This window comes from Ovis aries, chromosome 7 (genome assembly GCF_016772045.2).
Source record: "Ovis aries strain OAR_USU_Benz2616 breed Rambouillet chromosome 7, ARS-UI_Ramb_v3.0, whole genome shotgun sequence".
Taxonomy (NCBI): Eukaryota; Metazoa; Chordata; class Mammalia; order Artiodactyla; family Bovidae; genus Ovis; species Ovis aries.
The window spans coordinates 22,736,199-22,755,576 of NC_056060.1; the positions used below are offsets into that span (position 1 = coordinate 22,736,199).

The 19,378-nt window shown below is 39.6% G+C and overlaps 1 protein-coding gene and 1 gene segment (V, D, J or C); both read right to left on the reverse strand.

Moving 5' to 3' along the window:
- The window catches only part of LOC121820038 (uncharacterized), a 234,431-nt gene that overhangs the window by 37,074 nt on the left and 177,979 nt on the right, over positions 1-19,378 (reverse strand). The gene's annotated exons all lie outside the window — the stretch shown is intronic.
- On the reverse strand, positions 3,651-7,581 carry LOC114115580 (T cell receptor delta variable 1-like). The segment is given in 2 exon segments: positions 3,651-7,267; positions 7,475-7,581. Coding segments are annotated over 2 exon segments (363 nt in total).

Below are 19,378 nucleotides of genomic sequence, written 5' to 3' on the forward strand. Positions count from 1 at the left end.
TCCTTGGAATCATGGATCTGTCTCCATCTAGGAAGACATTTCTCTATGCATCGGTTCTTCATATAGTAACTGATGACACGGATGGTATTCTCCTCATCCTCCTTGAACAATGGTCCTTAATCCTTATGCCCTCTGTGCCCATGTTTGTAGGTGCTCTGCACCAAAGATGCTGAGACAGAGAGACACCAAGGATGCTGAGACAGAGAAAAGACAGAAGGGGAAGCAAACTATCTGGGGAGGACAAGGGTGGAGGTGGGTGATCCTGGCCGAAAAAGAGGAGTGAAGAGAAAAGAGCGTAAGGAATCGGGAAGGGAAGAGTTAACAGGGGTGGGAAATGGGAAAGCAGTGTTTAGGGAGGTACATGGAAGAGGTTAAGGCTATAAGGCTATGATCCCCTGAATCCTTGACCACACGCACTCAATATAGGATTATAAACTCAAGTTGTCTAAAGATGATGAAAATCTTTTTTTTTTTTTTTACTTTTCTGTGGAACATAGATGGAAAGCATAAACTTCCTTTCCTTGATAGCCAGAAAAGACCGCTGTTTCCAAATGACGCAGCCCCCTCTAGTGACTGAATAAATGAACTGCAGAGCTAAACTCCCACCGGATGCCAACCTTTTGAAATGTTTCTCAGACTGAAAGGTGAATATCCCTGGTGTTTCAGTCGGTAATGAATCCATGTGTAGTGTAGGCAATGGAGGTTCGATCCCTGGATCAAGAATATCCTACCCACTCCAGTTTTTTCGATGAACCAGTGGATGTTGGCAATTTGATCTCTGGTTCCCCTGCCTTTTCTAAAACCAGCTTGAACATCTGGAAGTTCACAGTTCACGTATTGCTGAAACCTGGCTTGGGGAATTTTGAGCATTACTTTACTAGCATGTGAGATGAGTGCAATTGTGTGGTAGTTTGAGCATTCTTTGCATTGCTTTTCTTTGAGATCAGAATAAAAACTGACATTTTCCAGTCCTGCGGCCACTACAGAGTGGCCAAATTTGCTGGCTTATTGAGTGCAGCACTTTCACAGCATCATCTTTCAGGATTTGAAACAGCTCAACTGGAATTCCATCACCTCCACTAGCTTTGTTCGTAGTGATGCTTTCTAAGGCCCACTTGACTTCACATTCCAGGATGTCTGGCTCTAGGTGAGCATGAGCGATCACATCTTCGTGATTATCCGGGTCATGAAGATCTTTTTAATACAGTTCTTCTGTGTATTCTTACCACCTCTTCTTAATATCTTCTACTTCTGTTTGGTCCATACCATTTCTGTCCTTTATTGTGCCCATCTTTGCATGAAATATTCCCTTGGTATCTCTAATTTTCTTGAAGAGATCTCTAGTCTTTCCAATTTTATTGTTTTCCTCTATTTCTTTGCACTGATCACTGAGGAAGGCTTTCTTATCTCTCCTTGCTATTCTTTGGAACTCTGCATTCAGTTGAGTATATCTTTCCTTTTTTCCTGTGCCTCTCACGTCTGTTCTTTTCACAGCTATTTGTAAGGCCTCCTCAGACAACCATTTTGTTTTTTTGCATTTTTCTTGGGGATGGTCTTGATCCCTGTCTCCTGTACAACGTAACAAACCTCCGTCCATAGTTCATCAGGCACTCTGTCTATCAGATCTAGTCCCTTAAATCTATTTCTCACTTCCATTGTATAGTCTTAAGGGATTTGATTTAGGTCATCAAAAGCAAGAGAGTTCCAGAAAAACATCCATTTCTGCTTTATTGCCTATGCCAAAGCCTTTGACTGGGTGGATCACAATAAACTGTGGAAAATTCTGAAAGAGATGGGAATACAAGACCACCTGACTTGCCTCTTGAGAAACCTGTATGCAGCTCAGGAAGCAACAGTTAGAACTGGACATGGAACAACAGACTGGTTCCAAATAGGAAAAGGAGTACGTCAAGGCTGCATATTGTCACCTAGCTTATTTAACGTATATCCAGAATACATCATAAGAAATGCTGGGCTGGAAGAAGCACAAGCTGGAATCAAGATTGCCAGGAGAAATATCAATAACCTCACATATGCAGATGACACCACCCTTATGGCAGAAAGTAAAGAAGAACGAAAGAGCCTCTTGATGAAAGTGAAAAAGGGGAGTGACAAAGTTGGCTTAAAGTTCACCGTTCAGAAAACTAAGATCATGGCATCCGGTCCCATCACTTCATGGCAAATAGATGGGGAAACAGTCGAAACAGTGGCTGACTCTATTTTTCCAGGCTCCAAAATCAGATGGTGATTGCAGCCATGAAATTAAAGGACACTTACTCCTTAGAAGGAAAATTATGACCAACCTAGACAGCATATTAAAAAGCAGAAATATTACTTTGCCAACAAAGTCCATCTAGTCAAGGCTATGGTTTTTCCAGTGGTCATGTATGGATGTGAGAGTTGGACTATAAAGAAAGCTGAGTGCCAAAGAATTGATGCTTTTGAACTGTGGTATTGGAGAAGACTCTTGAGAGTCCCTTGGACTGCAAGGAGTTCCAACCAGTCCATCCTAAAGGAAATCAGTCCTGGTTGTTCTTTGGAAGGACTGATTTTGAAGCTGAAACTCTAATACTTTGGCCACCTAATGCAAAAAGCTGACTCATTTGAAAAGACCCTGATGCTGGGAAAGATTGAGGGCAGGAGGAGAAGGGGACAACAGAGGATGAGATGGCTGGATGGCATCACCAACTCGATGGACATGGGTTTGGGTGGACTCTGGTAGTTGGTGATGGACAGGGAGGCCTGGCGTGCTGCAGTTCATGGGGTTGCAAAGAGTCGGACACGACTGAGCAACTGAACTGAGCTGAACTGAACCCACTCCAGTATCCTGCCTGGGTAAATCCATGCACAGAAGAGTCTGGTGGGCGACAGTCCGTGGTGTCCCAAGAGTTGGACACGACTGAGACACACTCATCTTAGTTGCGTGACCTCTGTATTCATCTGCGTTTTCTTAGTTCTATACAACTCCACAAACTATTTTCATCATTTCTGGCTCCTTTCTTTGTCACACACCCTCAGTTGTTGGCTTCTTTGTAGTTTTCCTTTTGTCTTTTATCTTCCCATATTTAAAGTTTATTCAGTGTTTATAAAGAGAGGTTGGTACACATAAAGCACTCAAGAGTTCTCTGTTTTCTGAATGAGTAGATGAGTTGTTATTCATGAACTTAGTGAAAGAAGTTATACTGAACAACTCTTGAAATTATTCCGAAAGCAATCTTTCAATACTATGGCAGTCAAGTTAAAAAAAAGACTCCAGCAGAATAAATAGAGGGTTATATTTGTGGACAAAATTCAAGAACAGATAACAAACATCACAAGTCTAGGATGGAGGAAAATTAAACTGATGATATGGGAATAAATATTATTATATATTTATAATTAATAAATAATATTATTATATGGGAATAAATGTTATTCCCATATAAATATTTAACAAATATTCATAAATATTCTTTGGTAGTCTGTTGTGTGGTGGATCACACACACACAAGTCAACACCTACTACTACTGAAAATATAAGAACTAAAATAAACTAATTTAAGCTATATAGGAATATATTATTTTATTATATTAGAAAAAGGTAGAAAAAACAGTTTTGTTTCTTGGTTTCTTTGACTTTATTGTTTAGAAGACTGTGCAAAACATTTCAAAGTGACATTTTAAATAATAACGAAAACCGAAAAAAAAAGGAAACCAAAATATGGAGAATCTAAAAATAAGTTTTTTAGCCTATTGGCTTTTTTCAGAATTTTTAATTTTAGAAGATTATATTTTGACCATATGAGGTGAAGTGATCTTTCTTTGCTTGATGAGAACCAAAATAATGTACTTAATTTACTTTTAAAAAATCAAGAGACTTTGATGAAAGGCTAACGTCTCTGCATGATGAATACTCCGAACAATCCAAAAATAAAAGAGAAATTCCCAAATCTAATAAAGGGTATCAGTGAAAATATCAAAGTCAATATTACTCCCTGCAGGATCACAAACAAGACTACTTCTATTCACTGTCCTAATGAAGGACCTGGGATCAAACCGGGGAAGGAAATAAGATATGTTAAATTTGAAAAGGAGAAGCAGAACTATTTTAATTTACAGAGAGTACGTTTATACATGTAGAAAATACAAAGTACCTCTAAACAAGCTGTTTAAGAGCTAGAACCTATTAGTGCATTGAAACAGTCACCAAACACAAAAGTCAATTTTATTTCTAGATTCTAGCAAAAGCATTAGAAAATGCAATTAAAATGTCATTTATCGAATGCTTGGGAACTAATTTAAGGTATGCAAGACCTTTTCTTGATTCCTCTCCAGTAACTCTAAAATAGCTGTGATTTGAGAGATAAAAATCACATAGGAGATGAGAAATGTCCTCACTTCTGAGGTCTGGGGTAACTAACATAAATCATGGCCTGGTACTCAGTGGTGACCAGTCCTTGCCGCCTACAGACACTAATGTCATGAAAGACCATATCCTAAGGCTGCTCAATGAAATAATGTTTTCTAAACCCCCAACAAGAGATTGGTACCCCCTGTTTGGCTGTTGAACTAACTCTGTTCTCATATTGACAGGTATCCTAGCTCTTTTCTGGCTATTTCAGAACAGAAATAATTTCTGGCAGAATTAATTCCCTGTATCCACATTTTTCTTAACCCCATTAGTCATAGCTCTGGATTTGATGCTGAGCATTTAGGCCAATTAAGATAAAAAAGCTTTATGAAATAAAAGATAAAATTGTTATAAGTAGCCTTGCTTTCCAGGTGGCTCAGTGGTAGTAGAGTCTGCCTGCCAACCTGGTGGACTATTTTTATTTACACATCATACGTTTGTACCTGTAGAAAATCCCCCTGCATTGGGAAGATCCCCTAGAGAAGGGAGGGCCAACCCACTCCAGTATTCTTGCCTGGGAAATCCCATGGACAGGGGAGCCTGGCGGGCTACAGTCCATGGGGTCGCAAACTGCTGGACACGACAGAGACTAAACAATAGCAGCAATGCAAGCCTCTACAACAATCTCAACATTAACAAAGGAAATCAGAGAGGACCTAGATTACTAAAAAAAAAAAATCAGAGAGGACAAATAAAGAGGCTATGGATCCAAAGACTCCATATGTTAAGATGTCAATTGTCCTAAATGAATTCATAAATTCAACACAATCCCCATCAAATTACCTCAATCTCTTGTGGTAGAAGCTATTCTATACCTTACATGGACGTGCAAAGACCTAGAATAAGCCTTGAATAAGACAAAGAAGACAAGACTTGCATTTCCAGATTTCAAAATGTGTATGAAGCCCCAGTAATTAAGATAGAATGATCTGTTGGTATGAGGATAAAATAAAGAAGTCAATAAACAGAATCAAGTCCAAAAAGAGGTCATAATACATGTGCCATCAATTTTTTTTTCTCTAAAAGTGCCTATGCAGCTCCACTAGGGGAAAGCTGGTCTTTCTAGGATAATAGCTAGAATAATTGGCTATTTTTATTTTTTGGAAGTAGCAGTGTTTTGTAGCTTTTTGTGTATAAGTTCTGTACATGTTTTCTTAGATTTATGCCTAAGGATTTAGGGTCTTTCTTGAGCCATTGTAAATAGTATTATATTTTTAATTTAGGTATCCACATGTTTACTGATAGTATATAAAAATGCATTTTATTTTGTGGGTTCACCTTATATATCCTGAGACCTTCTGAACTCACTTACTAGTTGTAGGAGTTTTGGAGGGTATATTCTTTGGGATTTTCTACATAGATAGAAAATAGTGGAAATTTGACTGCCTTTCTGGCTTAAAAGATTGTTTATATATTTATTTGCTTTACTGCACTGGCTGCAGCGTCCAGCACTGTGCTGAAGGAGAGTGATTGAAGTGGATATTCTCCCTTTGTTCCCTTCCTTAGGAACAGACAATCTGCGGGCTCCAGTTGTCCTCATAGTTCAAGTATGACTTTGTTTGTCACGGTTTGTCCATGCTTTTGTCCCCATCAGACTTTCCTTTACAAATGTTACCCTCAGTTCAGTTTTGTTCAGTTCAGTTGCTCAGTTGTGTCCGACTCTTTGCGACCCCATGGACTACAGTATGCCAGGCTTCCCTGTCCATCACCAACTCCCGGAGCTTACTCAAACTCATGTCCATTGAGTCAGTGATGCCATCCAACCATCTCATCCTCTTTCATCCCCTTCTCCTTCCACCTTCAATCTTTCCCAATTTCAGGGTTTTTTCCAAAGAGTCAGTTCTTCACACCATGTGGCCAAAGTATTGGAATTTCAGCTTCAGCATCAGTCCTTCCAATGAATATTCAGGACTGATTTCCTTTAGGATGGACTGGTTGAAGCTCCTTGCAGTCCAAGGGACTCTCAAGAGTCTCATCCAACACCATAGTTCAAAAGCATCAATGTTACTCTAAGCTGACTTAAAGTGAATTCAGGCTCAACACCAGATATGAAGATAACAACTTTGTACAGACTCGTCCACCAGCTCTAGCCATTGCCTGAGTTCTAATCCCTAGAACTAATCTCTTATTCTACATCACTCATGGTTCTGCTTTTCTGATTGTGCCCTGACACAAAGTCTAAGAGGAAACGATTAAGGAAATAGTTTGATGGTGATTCCACACAACTAGACTCAGTTTTGTGATGAAGTAAAACTGCCAGTTTAAAATATTATGGGGCAAGTTTTCAAATTTAGACAACTTTACACATGTTCTTTACAGTTTATTTAAAGTCAAAAATTCAAGAGGAGAATATATTAGTAGAAAATTACTCTGGACACCTGTTTCCAAATAACGTAGAAGGTGCCTTTAACTGGAACTAAATCTTCTGATCCAGACCACAACTTAAATAACCACAGGACTATCATTTCTTGTCTGGGGTCTGCGGGTGTGCATTTCAGCTGGGGTCCTGCAGCAGGGGGGCTCTCTCTTACTAAGCTCCGGGGTTTTTGTACAGCTTTTCCTATCACTTCAAGCACTGTGAGACAGAGAGAGCACAGAAGTACTTTGCAGAGTCTTCTAGTTGTAAGGCTAAAATGGTGAGTTTGATGGATTTATCTGCTTTCTTAAAGTTTACAGAGTAGCGCTCTTTCCTTGCGTTTGTCGCTTCTGAACTCTGACGAATAACATAAGTCATCTCTCCACTGGGAAGTTGCTTGTACCAATAAAGGTAGTAAACGCTCCAGCTTGTTTCATACCGACAACTCAGGGTGACTGACTGCCCCACTTGGCTGGATACATCTGACTGGTCTTGAGTAACTTTCTGGGCCACACCAGATCCTGTGGGAAAAAATCAGAAAACAAAGATGAAGCAATGAATAAAATAGTGTAGGAGTTAAATAGGATCGAAAGACAAAAAATTGAAATCCTAAGACACTTGCTTTTCCCCAACCCTCCTTTCCTCCCCAAGTCCCTGCGAAGCACCACGCGCCTGTGTGCAGTCCTTTCACCCTGAACACGGGCACCCATGTTTGCAAGCATCCCTACCAGAGAAGGTGAAGGCCAGGAGCACCCAGGGCAGACTGGAGAGCGGCATGAGGCACGGATCCCCCTGCACGAATGTGCTCAGTTCTGCCTCAAGCTGAGAGTTCAGTGTCTTTGAGTGCCGGGCAGCACATATACACACTACCCGCCACCCGTGTGACTCCCCGGAACAGGAAGCAGGGGCTGTCATGTTCATAGACCACGTGGTCTGTGCACACACGGGAAAAAGTCTGGCTCACCACAAGCCTTTACTCTGTCTGCTTGTCTTTCCCTAGTCATTAAGTTAGGCAGATCCTGAAAGAAGGCATGAAAAAAAGCAATCAGTGTTAAATCTGAGCAGAGAACTGAATATTAAGCAAGTTGACATACACTGATAATTATTCAGCAAAATAGTTTTGCCATCCTGTTTAAGACATAATTTACTATAGCCTATGAAACTTTCTGTAATCTACTAACAGTCGTTCATTTAGCCTATTCTTACTTTTCTCCATCCAGAATGTAATGACTGTTTAAAAATTTGCAAAAAAATAAAAATAAAAATAAAAAATAAAAAAGTTGCAGATCTTAAGCTTCTTGGTGAATGGAACTTTTATTCAAAATCATTAATATATCTCTGTCTTTGTATTGAGTTTTGTGACTCTATTTAGGTTTCTCAATAAATAAAATTACTTCACCATAAAATGACCAAAAAAAAAAAAAATCAGTCCATCTGACTTTCAGAGTCTATTCAGTTTTAAATTTTAAATGAAATTATACAGGAATAAAATATTCTTTTGAAATTTGAAATTGAGTCTTATTTGTTAGACTTTGAGGAAGGTCAGGATATTCAGTCCTGTCCCCTCCACAAGTAGAATTGCATTTATTAGACCGTGTGTCCTGGAATTCTCCTGATGTCTCATTTTCTATGTCATTAGTCCAGTGTTCAGTCTCACTTGTTAGTAGCTCATTATTTTTCTCTTTGTAAAATAAATTCAAAATAAGTATGTCAGATCTTTCTGTGACATAATGCTGTAATGTTCTCCTACAAAACTTGGTATCTACAGGTTTTAGACACTTTTTTTGTTGTTGTTCACTCACTAAGTCATGTCCAAACTTTGTGACCCCATGGACTGCAGCACCCCAGGCTACACTGTTTCAATATCTCCCAAAGTTGCTCTAATTCATGTCCATTGAGTCAGTGATGCTGTCTGTCCACCTCATCCTCTGCTGCTCCTTTCTCCTTTGGCCTTCAATCTTTCCCAGCATCAGAGTTTTTCCAAAGAGCTGGCTCTTCACACCAGGTGGCCAAAGTATTGGAGCTTCAGCTTCAGCATCAGTCCTTCCAGTGAATATTCACGGTTGATTCTATTAGGACTGACTGGTTTGTCCTCCTTACAGCCCAAGGGACTCTCAAGAGCTTTCTCCAGCCTCACAATTCAAAAGCATCAATTCTTCAGCATTCAGCCTCATTTATGGTCAAGCTCTCACACCACACATGACAACTAGAAAAACCATACCTTTGATTATACAGACCTTTGTCGGCAAAGTGATGTGTCTGCTTTTTAATATGCCATCTTAAGCTTCGTGGGAGCACAAATGTTTAAGAACCCACCTGCAAATGCAGGAGACATAAGAGATGTGGGTTCGATCCCTGGGTCAGGAAGCTCTCCTGGGGGAGGGCATTGCAACCCACTCCAGTATTCTTGCCTGGGAAATCTCATGGACAGAGGAGCCTGGAGGGCTACGGTTCATAGGGATGCAGAGCCGGACACGACTGAAGCGACTTAGCCCGCCTCCAGGTTTGTCATATCTTTTCTTCCAAGGAGCAAGCATCTTTCAGTTTCATGGCTTCAGTCACCATCCTAGGGATTTTGGAGCCCAAGAAAGTAAAATCTGTCATTGCTTCTACTTTTCCCCTTCTATTTGCCATGAAGTGATGGGACCAGATGCCATGATCTCAGATTTCTGATTGTTGAGTTTCAAGTCAGTTTTTCACTCTCCTCTTTCACACTCATCAAGAGGCCCTTTAGTTCCTCTTCACTTTCTCCCATTAGAGTGGTATCACCTGCATATCCAAGGTTTTTGAGATTTTTCCCAGCAATCTTGATTCCAGCTTATGATTCATCCAGCCCAGCATTTTGCATGTTATAAGTTAAATAAGAGGACTGGCAATACAGCCTTGACGTACTGCTTTCCCAATTTGGAACCAGTCAGTTGTTCCATGTCCGGTTCTAACTGTTGCTTTTTGACCTGCATACAGGTTTCTCAGGAAACAAGTAAGGTGGGCTGGTATTTTCATCATTAAGAATTTTCCAGTTTGTTGTTATACACACAAAGTTTTTAGTGTAGTAAATGAAACAGAAGTAGATGCTTTTCTGGAATTCCTTTGCTTTCTCCATGATCCCATGAATGTTGGCAATTTGATCTCTGGTTCCTCTGCCTCTTTGAAACCCAGTTTGTATATCTGGAATTTCTTGGTTCACGTACTGCTGAAGGCTAGCTGAAGGATTTTAAGCATAATCTTTCTAGCATGTGAAATGAGAACAATTGCATAATAATCTGAACAATCTTTGGTATTGCCCTTCTTGGGACTGGAATGAATACTGACCTTTTCCAATTCTGTTCAAACACTTAGTATATGTCAATACCACAGAACTTAATGATTGAAGCTTTGTATACTATACATGATCATGAAGTGTGTATCTCTCAATCTTCCAGTTGGTTTCATCATTTTAATAGATGAATTCATTTAAAAGAACCAAAAGCAAACAAACAAGTAGATAAAGAAGTATAGAAGTACAGTCTCCATACAGTATTGTAAAGTAAAGTAAAGTAAAATTTAAAAAATAATAAATTTAAAGAAAGAAGTACAGTCTCCAAAACAGTGACAGTTCTTAGAATTTAAGTTAAAAAGAACTCATTAATGAGTGGTACAGGGAGAAGAGTTTATATGAGGTTGAACCATCTATTCTGTCCCATTTGAACTCTGCGTTCAAATGAAGCTGATATCCTGGTTTCTAATTATTTACAAGGAAGCAGGGGAGACCACAAATGCCCAGAGCAGTCTGGGGAACAGCAAGATAATACATGTATTATAGGTATCAGCATATTATATTTATCACGTTTTATATCCACCTTGTTATGCATAGTTGTGAAATTGATCACATTTGTAAATTCTTATTACCACCACTAAAATTAAGATACAGAACCATTCCAGCACCTTCAAGAACTTGCTTTGCCAACCATTCCCACCTATGCAACCCTTGAAAACTGCTGATGCCTTGGTTTCCAATTATTTGTAACTAGGCAGAAAAGACCACAAATGCCCACAACTTGATATTCTAAAATATATAGGTTAATATAATAATTACATGTACATACCAGGAAACTTATATTGCCAAAATTTTCCTAAAATGCAGATCGCGATCTGATACCTCAGTTTTATATGCACCCTGGTTTTGATGCATGGCTCTGTGAAGCTTTATCACATGTATAGGCCTTTGTTACCACCATTAAAATCATGACATAGAATTGTTCCATCTCTCTGAAGAAACCCTCTTTGCACACTCTCCTGAGGCCTGAAATTCTTTACAATCCAGGTCACTACTGATCTCCTTTCATCTCTGTATTTTGTCCTGTTGAGACTGTTGTATAAGTAGAATCACACTATGTATACAATCATAATAATCCAGTAAGTGTAATCATACACCATGTAGCCTCTGAGATAGATTTTTTTTTACTCAGCATAACATCCTGAGATCCATCTAGACTATTGCATATATCAATAATCTTTTCCTTTTAATCACTACAGACTGTCCCCAACTTAATTTAGGATAATTCAATTTAGGATGTTTGACTTTACAGTAGTGAGAAAGTGGTATGCATTCAGTAGAAACCATACTTGGAATATTGAAACTTTATCTTTTCCTGGGCTAGCAATATGCAGTATGATATTTCCTGGTGATTCTGGGCAGCAGCAGTGAGCTGAGCTCCTGGCCAGCCTCAAAATCATGAGTGTAAACAACCAACACATTTACAGCCATTTCATATCCATTTAACCATTCTGATTTTCACTTTCAGTACAGTACTCGACACATTCATAAGATTTTCATCATTTTAGTATAAAGTAGATTGTGTGAGACATTTTTTCCCCAACTGTATGCTAATGTAAGTATTGGCCATATTTAAGGGAAGCTACTGCTTCCCTGATAGCTGAGTTGGTAAAGAATTTGCTGCAAAGCAGGAGACCCTGGTTTGATTCCTGGGTTAGGAAATTCCTCTGGAGAAGGGACAGGCTACCCACTCCAGTAATCTTGGGCTTCCCTTGTGGCTCAGCTGGTTAAGAATCCACCTGCAATGCAGGAGACCTGTGTTCAATCCCTGGATTGGGAAGATGCCTTCGAGAAGGGAAAGGCTACCCACTCCATTAGTGGAGAATTCCATAGACAGTCCATAGGGTCGCAAAGAGTTGGACACGACTGAGCGACTTTCACTTTCAAGGGAAGCTTGGTTAAATATATTTGATGGGTTATCATTTAAAATTTTTAATATAAATTTATTTATTTTAATTGGAGGTTAATTACTTTACAATATTGTATTGGTTTTGCCATACATCAACATGAATCAACCACGGGTATACACGTGTTCTCCATCCTGAACCCCCCTCCCACCTCCCTCCTTCTTTTTTTTTTTTTTTTTGAAGTATAGTTTCTTTACAATGTTAGTTTCTGCAGTGCAGCAAAGAAAATCTGTTGTACATGTATACAATTATCTCCACTCTTTTTCAGATTTCCTTCCCATACTAAATGAACTTTGGACTTACTATTGTTTCAACTTAAAATGATTTATTGCAAAATAACCCTATTGAAGTTGAGGAAGATGTATAAATAGTATTTCATTGTGTAAATGTACTACAGGATATTCATCTGTTCATTCAGTGAAGATCACTGGTTAATTTCCAGTACTAATGTACATATTTTTGTGTGAACATAAAGTTTTCCTTTCTCAAGCATAAATACCCAGCAGTGTGATTGCTGGGTTGTTCAGTAAGTGAATACTTAAGTTTATGTGAAACTCTTGGATTGTTTTCTAGAATGACTGGGCCATTCACCCACCAGCAATGCATGAGTGATCCAATTTCTCTGCTTCCTTGCCAGAACTTGTTATTGTCAGTAATTTTCATTTTAGCCCTTATGATAGATGTGAAGTGGTTTCTGTTTGTAATTTTAATTTGGATTTCCCTAATATAATTTTAGGGGTATATTCTTTGGATTTTCTACATAGATAATCATGTTACCAGCAAATAGTGGAAGCTTTACTTTTTCTTCCAACTCTATTAGATTGTTACACCTACTTTCTTTATTGCACTGGCTCCAACATCTAGCACTGTACTGAAGGAGTGACGAGAATGGACACTCTGCTTTTTTTCTCTTTATTAGAGAAAATCATAGTCTTTTACTAGTAAGAATACCATTAGCTATTGAGGAGATTCCCCCACTCTTCTTGTGTTGCTCAGAGTTTTCACATTAACTGACTACTTAATTTTTGCAAATCCTTTTTTTCTGACTAGATTAATATGATGGTATGATTTTTCTTTGCTACCTTGTTAATATGGTGAATTCCATCCATTGATTTTCAATATTAAAGAGTCTTACACCCTTGAAAGAAATTACATTTGTGCTGAGTATATTATTCATTTTATATATCAGTGAATTTTACTTGCTAATATATTTTCAGAAATTTGTGTCTGTCTTCAAGATAAAAGATATTTCCCTGTAGTTTTTGGTTCTTTATGGTCTTTGTCTGATTTGGGTCTCAGGGTAATATTAGTCTCATAAAATGAGTGAAGAATTATTTTCTTCCTATTTTCTGCAAGAAATTGTGTATAATTCAATGTTTGACAGAATTCTTCAGTGACACTGAGTTTGGGGATTTTTTTAAAATTAAAACTTCAATTTTTTCATAGACATCATGACTTCACCTATCTCTGGCCCCTGCTCTGAGGAGAGATGAGGAGAGACCGCTGGAGCCCACAGTGAGGTTTGGGGACAGACAGCAGGTGCTTCTAGAGCACTGTGCCTCTGCACAGAAGTAGGTTCCTGCATCTGAGAGCTGGGCAGCAGTGAGGTGCAGGGAGCTGTGCTGTCTGGGCTCTCCAAACCGACCTGTCCATCTCTGCTGTGTCTTCACTTCTCCACTCTTAGTTAATATCATCAAGAAGACAGGACTGCCCCCAGGCCTCTGCTTATACCACTGTAAGCTGCTTAAAAGGCTTGAGGAATTGCAATATGTGGTGAAGTTCTCTCCTTCTTGCAGAAGTAAGAATTCAGGAAAATGCTTTATCTGTTGTCCATTCATTTCTGTTCAGAAAAGCAATGAGAAGTAACACAGAAAGCCTGATTAGATGTTTATTCTCTCAGCTGTAACGGTCTCTTTCATTCTTCTTGTGTATTTTCTCCTTCTTTCCGTGTCTCCTTCCCCAGCTCCCTCTATCTCCCACATTTTAGTTTTTATGTTTTTCTCAACATCCTGCTTTCAGTCAGAAAATCCCACTCCTACAGTTGCCTGCAGATAAGATTCCTCTGTGCTGAATTTTTGGGGAGCAATCAGGGAAACCCCAAACTCACATGATATTTGTATCCATAAGATCAACACTGGTGCTAACAGTAGCATCTCCCTTTTCTTCCTCTTCAGAAAGAGTTGCTGAATCTGCCTGCTCCTAAAAGGGTTTCCCTTGTATCAGCTTCTTCCAGACCCATAGAAATGTAGTCTATACTGCCTTTTGGAAAGAAAATAGAAAAGAGTGACTACAATTCGAGACAGCCAATCAGACTTACTACCTTGTATATACCCACCCGTCTCCCCCAGGGAGTGTCTATGTTTGCAGATGCTGCCCCTCTGTGACTGGATCAAAAATTGCTGATCCAGTAATACCTGGTAAATAGTGGTTACTCAAACATTTGTTGAATGATAAATAAATATGTATGTTTGCATATGTGAGAATTTGAACCCAAATCTCCCAAAGAGCAATTTAAAAGTGCCCTTCCATGAATGTAAAGAGTCAGGAGTTGCTTGTAGCTATCTAGAAATGTTACCTTTGGAAAACTGTGTGAGCCCCAGTAGCCCTATTTCTCCCATAACAAATCATCACGAATTCGATGGCTCCAAAAAACAAGAATCGGGTCCCCTCAACCTGGAGGGCAAAAGTCTGACAAGGTGTCAGCAGGAACATACTCCTTCCAAATGTTCCAGGAGAGACTCCTTCCTTGCCTCTTCTGGTTTCTGGTGGCTCTATGTGGTCCTTTGCTTGTGACTGCATACCTCCAGCCTCCTCCTCCATCGAGAAGACCTCACAAGGACTTCCTGGTGAGGAAGGAGATGCTTCTCACCTGTGTGTCTCTTAAAAGGACACTTGTCACTGGATTGAGGCCCCACTAAGACAATCCAGTATGATTGGACTTTGATATCCTTTGCTTAATTACATTTGAAAAGGTTCTTTGTTAAATTTAAGTTCACATTCACAGTTTCCGTGGGTCAGGATGTGAATGTATCTTTCGGGGCCCGCCCTCCAACACACTATAGGGTCCTTAATGTCTCTGAAGTGTTGCCATGTAATTATATAAACAGTAGAAATCTCAAAACTTCTTTAAAGTCAAAAGTAAATCTGAATCTGAATTACTTTACATATAGAAACAGAAAGAGAAGCAGGCTTAGGATGTAACAAAAACTGAAGCTCAAAGAGTTTGGGTGATTAACTCAAGGTGAAATATCAGGTGATTGGCATAGTAAAAATTAGAACACTTATCTATCTGGTATGGAGCCTATGGTGTTTGGAATCTGTCATGCCCCTATGTTTGTGATATTCTGTAAATATTTTAAATGTCAGAATAATATATTTAAAAAATAATACGAGTTTTCTTGCTGATTTTTGTTCTTTTTTAAAAAATTTTTCTTGATGTCAATCATTTTTAACATCTTTATTGAATTTATTATAATATTACTTCTGGTTTTTTTATGTTCTTGTTTTTTGGGGACAAGGGATATGAGGTCTTAGCTCCCTGAGCAAGTATCAAACCAGCACAGCACCCACTGCATTGGATAAGCACTTTAAAGACAATAAGATACTGTATTAAGATAGAGAGTTACTCTTGGGATGAGGAAAGGCCTGTGCTCTAAGTAAGGTATGGAGGGAGGGCTCCACGCTGACACTTACTCTGCAACACCAGGCAAGGTACTGAACCTCTCTCATGTTCAGTTTCCATTTCTGTGAATAGTCAGTATCCTGCTGGGCACTGGGCTCACATTGGCATTCATCGTCGCATTCACTCCTCCTAACAACCCTTCATGGTAGATTCTATCAATATCCACACTGAAGATATGAGGGAACTGAAGCATAAAATAATTAAGTGATACTCCCAAGATCACTCAACTAATGAGTGATAGATCTAGAAACATAATCCAAGTCTTCCATCTCAAGCGCTGTTACGTTGCCTCCCTAAAGTAGCGTGGACCCAACCTTGAAGGGTGAGGATAAGAAGTGAGTGAGAGCACACCTGAAAATCGCCTCGCGCAGCACTGTCCCTAGCATAGGCACTCAGTCACAGGCAATGCACAGAACGCTGAGGATTTGGGAGCCAAACTCTCAAACTGCAAAGGAGTCTATCCACAAGATAGAGCTTAATATTTTTTGAGGTATATTTGGCAGTTTAAATGGTAGAGTTCATGTATTTTCATAAGTTTCCATGGTCTATCATGTTCTTCCTGTTCAGGGAAAATCACTTCATTAGGGTGTTATATTGAGAGATTGAGATGTTGTTGTTGGAATGAATATACCAAAGCAGTGTTTGCTATGATTCTTTACTTTTTTCCCCATTTTTGAGTCTTGCTCCCATTCTCAGAATATTTCTATACTATATTACAAGAAACGACAGAGCAGTAGAAACAATTTCACCTACCAGAAGAAGAAGGAAAAAACAAAACCAAAACAACCTTTTGTGCAATAATTCTGATCTTCCTTTCCAAGGTAGCCTATTCCTTCCCAGTCAAAATCATCATATGCAAGATGTTACAAGAAAACATGAAGATACTTTTTGGCCAAAGCAAAAATAATACCCAGCTGTGGATGTGACTGGTGACAGAAGCAAGATCCGATGTTGTAAAGAGCAATATTGCATAGGAATCTGGAATGTCAGGTCCATGAATCAAGGCAAATTGGAAGTGGTCAAACAAGAGATGGCAAGTGTGAACGTCGACATTCTAGGAATCAGTGAACTAAAATCGACTGGAATGGGTGAATTTAACTCAGATGACCATTATATCTACTACTGCGGGCAGGAATCCCTCAGAAGAAATGGAATAGCCATCATGGTCAACAGAAGAGTCCGAAATGCTGTACTTGGATGCAATCTCAAAAACGACAGAATGATCTCTGTTCATCTCCAAGGCAAACCATTCAATACAACAATTATCCAAGTCTATGCCCCAACCAGTAACGCTGAAGAAACTGAAGCTGAACGGTTTTATGAAGACCTACAAGACCTTTTAGAACTAACACCCAAAAAAAGAAGTCCTTTTCATTCTAGGGGACTGGAATGCAAAAGTAGGAAGTCAAGAAACACCTGGAGTAACAGGCAAATTTGGCCTTGGAATGCAGAATGAAGCAGGGCAAAGACTAATAGAGTTTTGCCAAGAAAATGCACTGGTCATAGCAAACACCCTCTTCCAACAACACAAGAGAAGACTCTACACATGGACATCACCAGATGGTCAACACCGAAATCAGATTGATTATATTCTTTGCAGCCAAAGATGGAGAAGCTCTATCCAGTCAACAAAAATAAGAGCAGGAGCTGACTGTGGCTCAGATCATGAACTCCTTATTACCAAATTCAGACTCAAATTGAAGAAAGTAGGGGAAACCACTAGACCATTCAGGTATGACCTCAATCAAATCCCTTATGATTATACAGTGGAAGTGAGAAATAGATTCAAGGGCCTAGATCTGATAGATAGAGTACCTGATGAACTATGGATGGAGGTTCGTGACATTGTACAGGAGACAGGGATCAAGACCATCCCCATGGAAAAGAAATGCAAAAAACAAAATGGCTGTCTGGGGAGGCCTTACAAATAGCTGTGAAAAGAAGAGAGGTGAAAAGCAAAGGAGAAAAGGAAAGATATAAGCATCTGAATGCAGAGTTCCAGAGAATAGCAAGAAGAGATAAGAAAGCGGTTTTCAGCGATCAATGCAAAGTAATAGAGGAAAACAACAGAATGGGAAAGACTAGAGATCTCTTCAAGAAAATTAGAGATACCAAGGGAACATTTCATGCAAAGATGGGCTCGATAAAGGACAGAAATCATATGGACCTAACACAAGCAAAAGATCTTAAGAAGAGGTGGCAAGAATACACGGAAGAACTGTACAAAATAGATCTTCATGAACCAGATAGTCATGATGATGTGATCACTAATCTAGAGCCAGACATCTTGGAATGTGAATTCAAGTGGGCCTTCAAAAGCATCACTATGAACAAAGCTAGTCCGAGGTGATGGAATTCCAGTTGAGCTGTTTCAAATCCTGAAAGATGGTGTTGTGAAAGTGCTGCACTCAATATGCCAGCAAATTTGGAAAACTCAGCTGTTGCCACAGGACTGGAAAAGGTCAGTTTTCATTCTAATTGTAAAGAAAGGCAACACCAAATAATGCTCAAACTACTGCACAGTTGCACTCATCTCACATGCTAGTAAAGGAATGTTCAAAATTCTCCAAGCCAGGCTTCAGCAATACGTGAACCGTGAACTCCCTGATGTTCAAGCTGGTTTTAGAAAAGGCAGAGGAACCAGAGATCAAATTGCCAACATCCGCGGGATCATGGAAAAAGCAAGAGAGTTCCAGAAAAACATCTATTTCTGCTTTATTGACTATGCCAAAGCCTTTGACGGTGTGGATCACAAGAAACTGTGGAAAATTCTGAGAGAGATGGGAATACCAGACCACCTAACCTGCCTCTTGAGAAATCTGTACTCAGGTCAGGAAACAACAGTTAGAAGTGGACATGGAACAACAGACTGGTTCCAAATAGGAAAAGGAGTATGTCAAGGCTGTATATTGTCACCCTGCTTATTTAACTTCTATGCAGAGTACATCATGAGAAACACTGGACTGGAAGAAGCACAAGCTGGAATCAAGATTGCCGAGAGAAATATCAATAACCTCAGATATGCAGATGACACCATCCTTATGGCAGAAAGTGAAGAGGAGCTAAAAAGCCTCTTGATGAAAGTGAAAGTGGAGAGCGAAAAAGTTGGCTTAAAGCTCAACATTCAGAAAAGGAAGATCATGGCAGCTGGTCCCATCACTCCTTGGGAAATTGACTGGGAAACAGTAGAAACAGTGTCAGACTTTATTTTGGGGGGCTCCAAAATCACTGCAGATGGTGACTGCAGCCATGAAATTAAAAGACGCTTACTCCTTGGAAGAAAAGTTATGACCAACCTAGATAGTATATTCAATAGCAGAGACATTACTTTGCTGACTAAGGTCTGTCTAGTCAAGGCTATGGTTTTTCCTGTGGTCACGTATGGATAGGAAAGTTGAACTGTGAAGAAGGCTGAGCACTGAAGAACTGATGCTTTTGAACTGTGGTGTTGGATAAGACTCTTGAGGGTCCCTTGGACTGCAAGGAGATCCAACCAGTCCATTCTGAAGGAGATCAGCCCTGGGATTTCTTTGGAAGGAATGATGCTAAAGCTGAAACTCCGGTACTTTGGCCACCTCATGTGAAGAGTTGACTCATTGGAAAAGACTCTGATGCTGGGAGGGATTGGGGGCAGGAGGAGAAGGGGACAACCGAGGATGAGATGGCTGGATGGCATCACTGACTCGATGGACTTGAGTCTGAGTGAACTCCAGGAGTTGGTGATGGA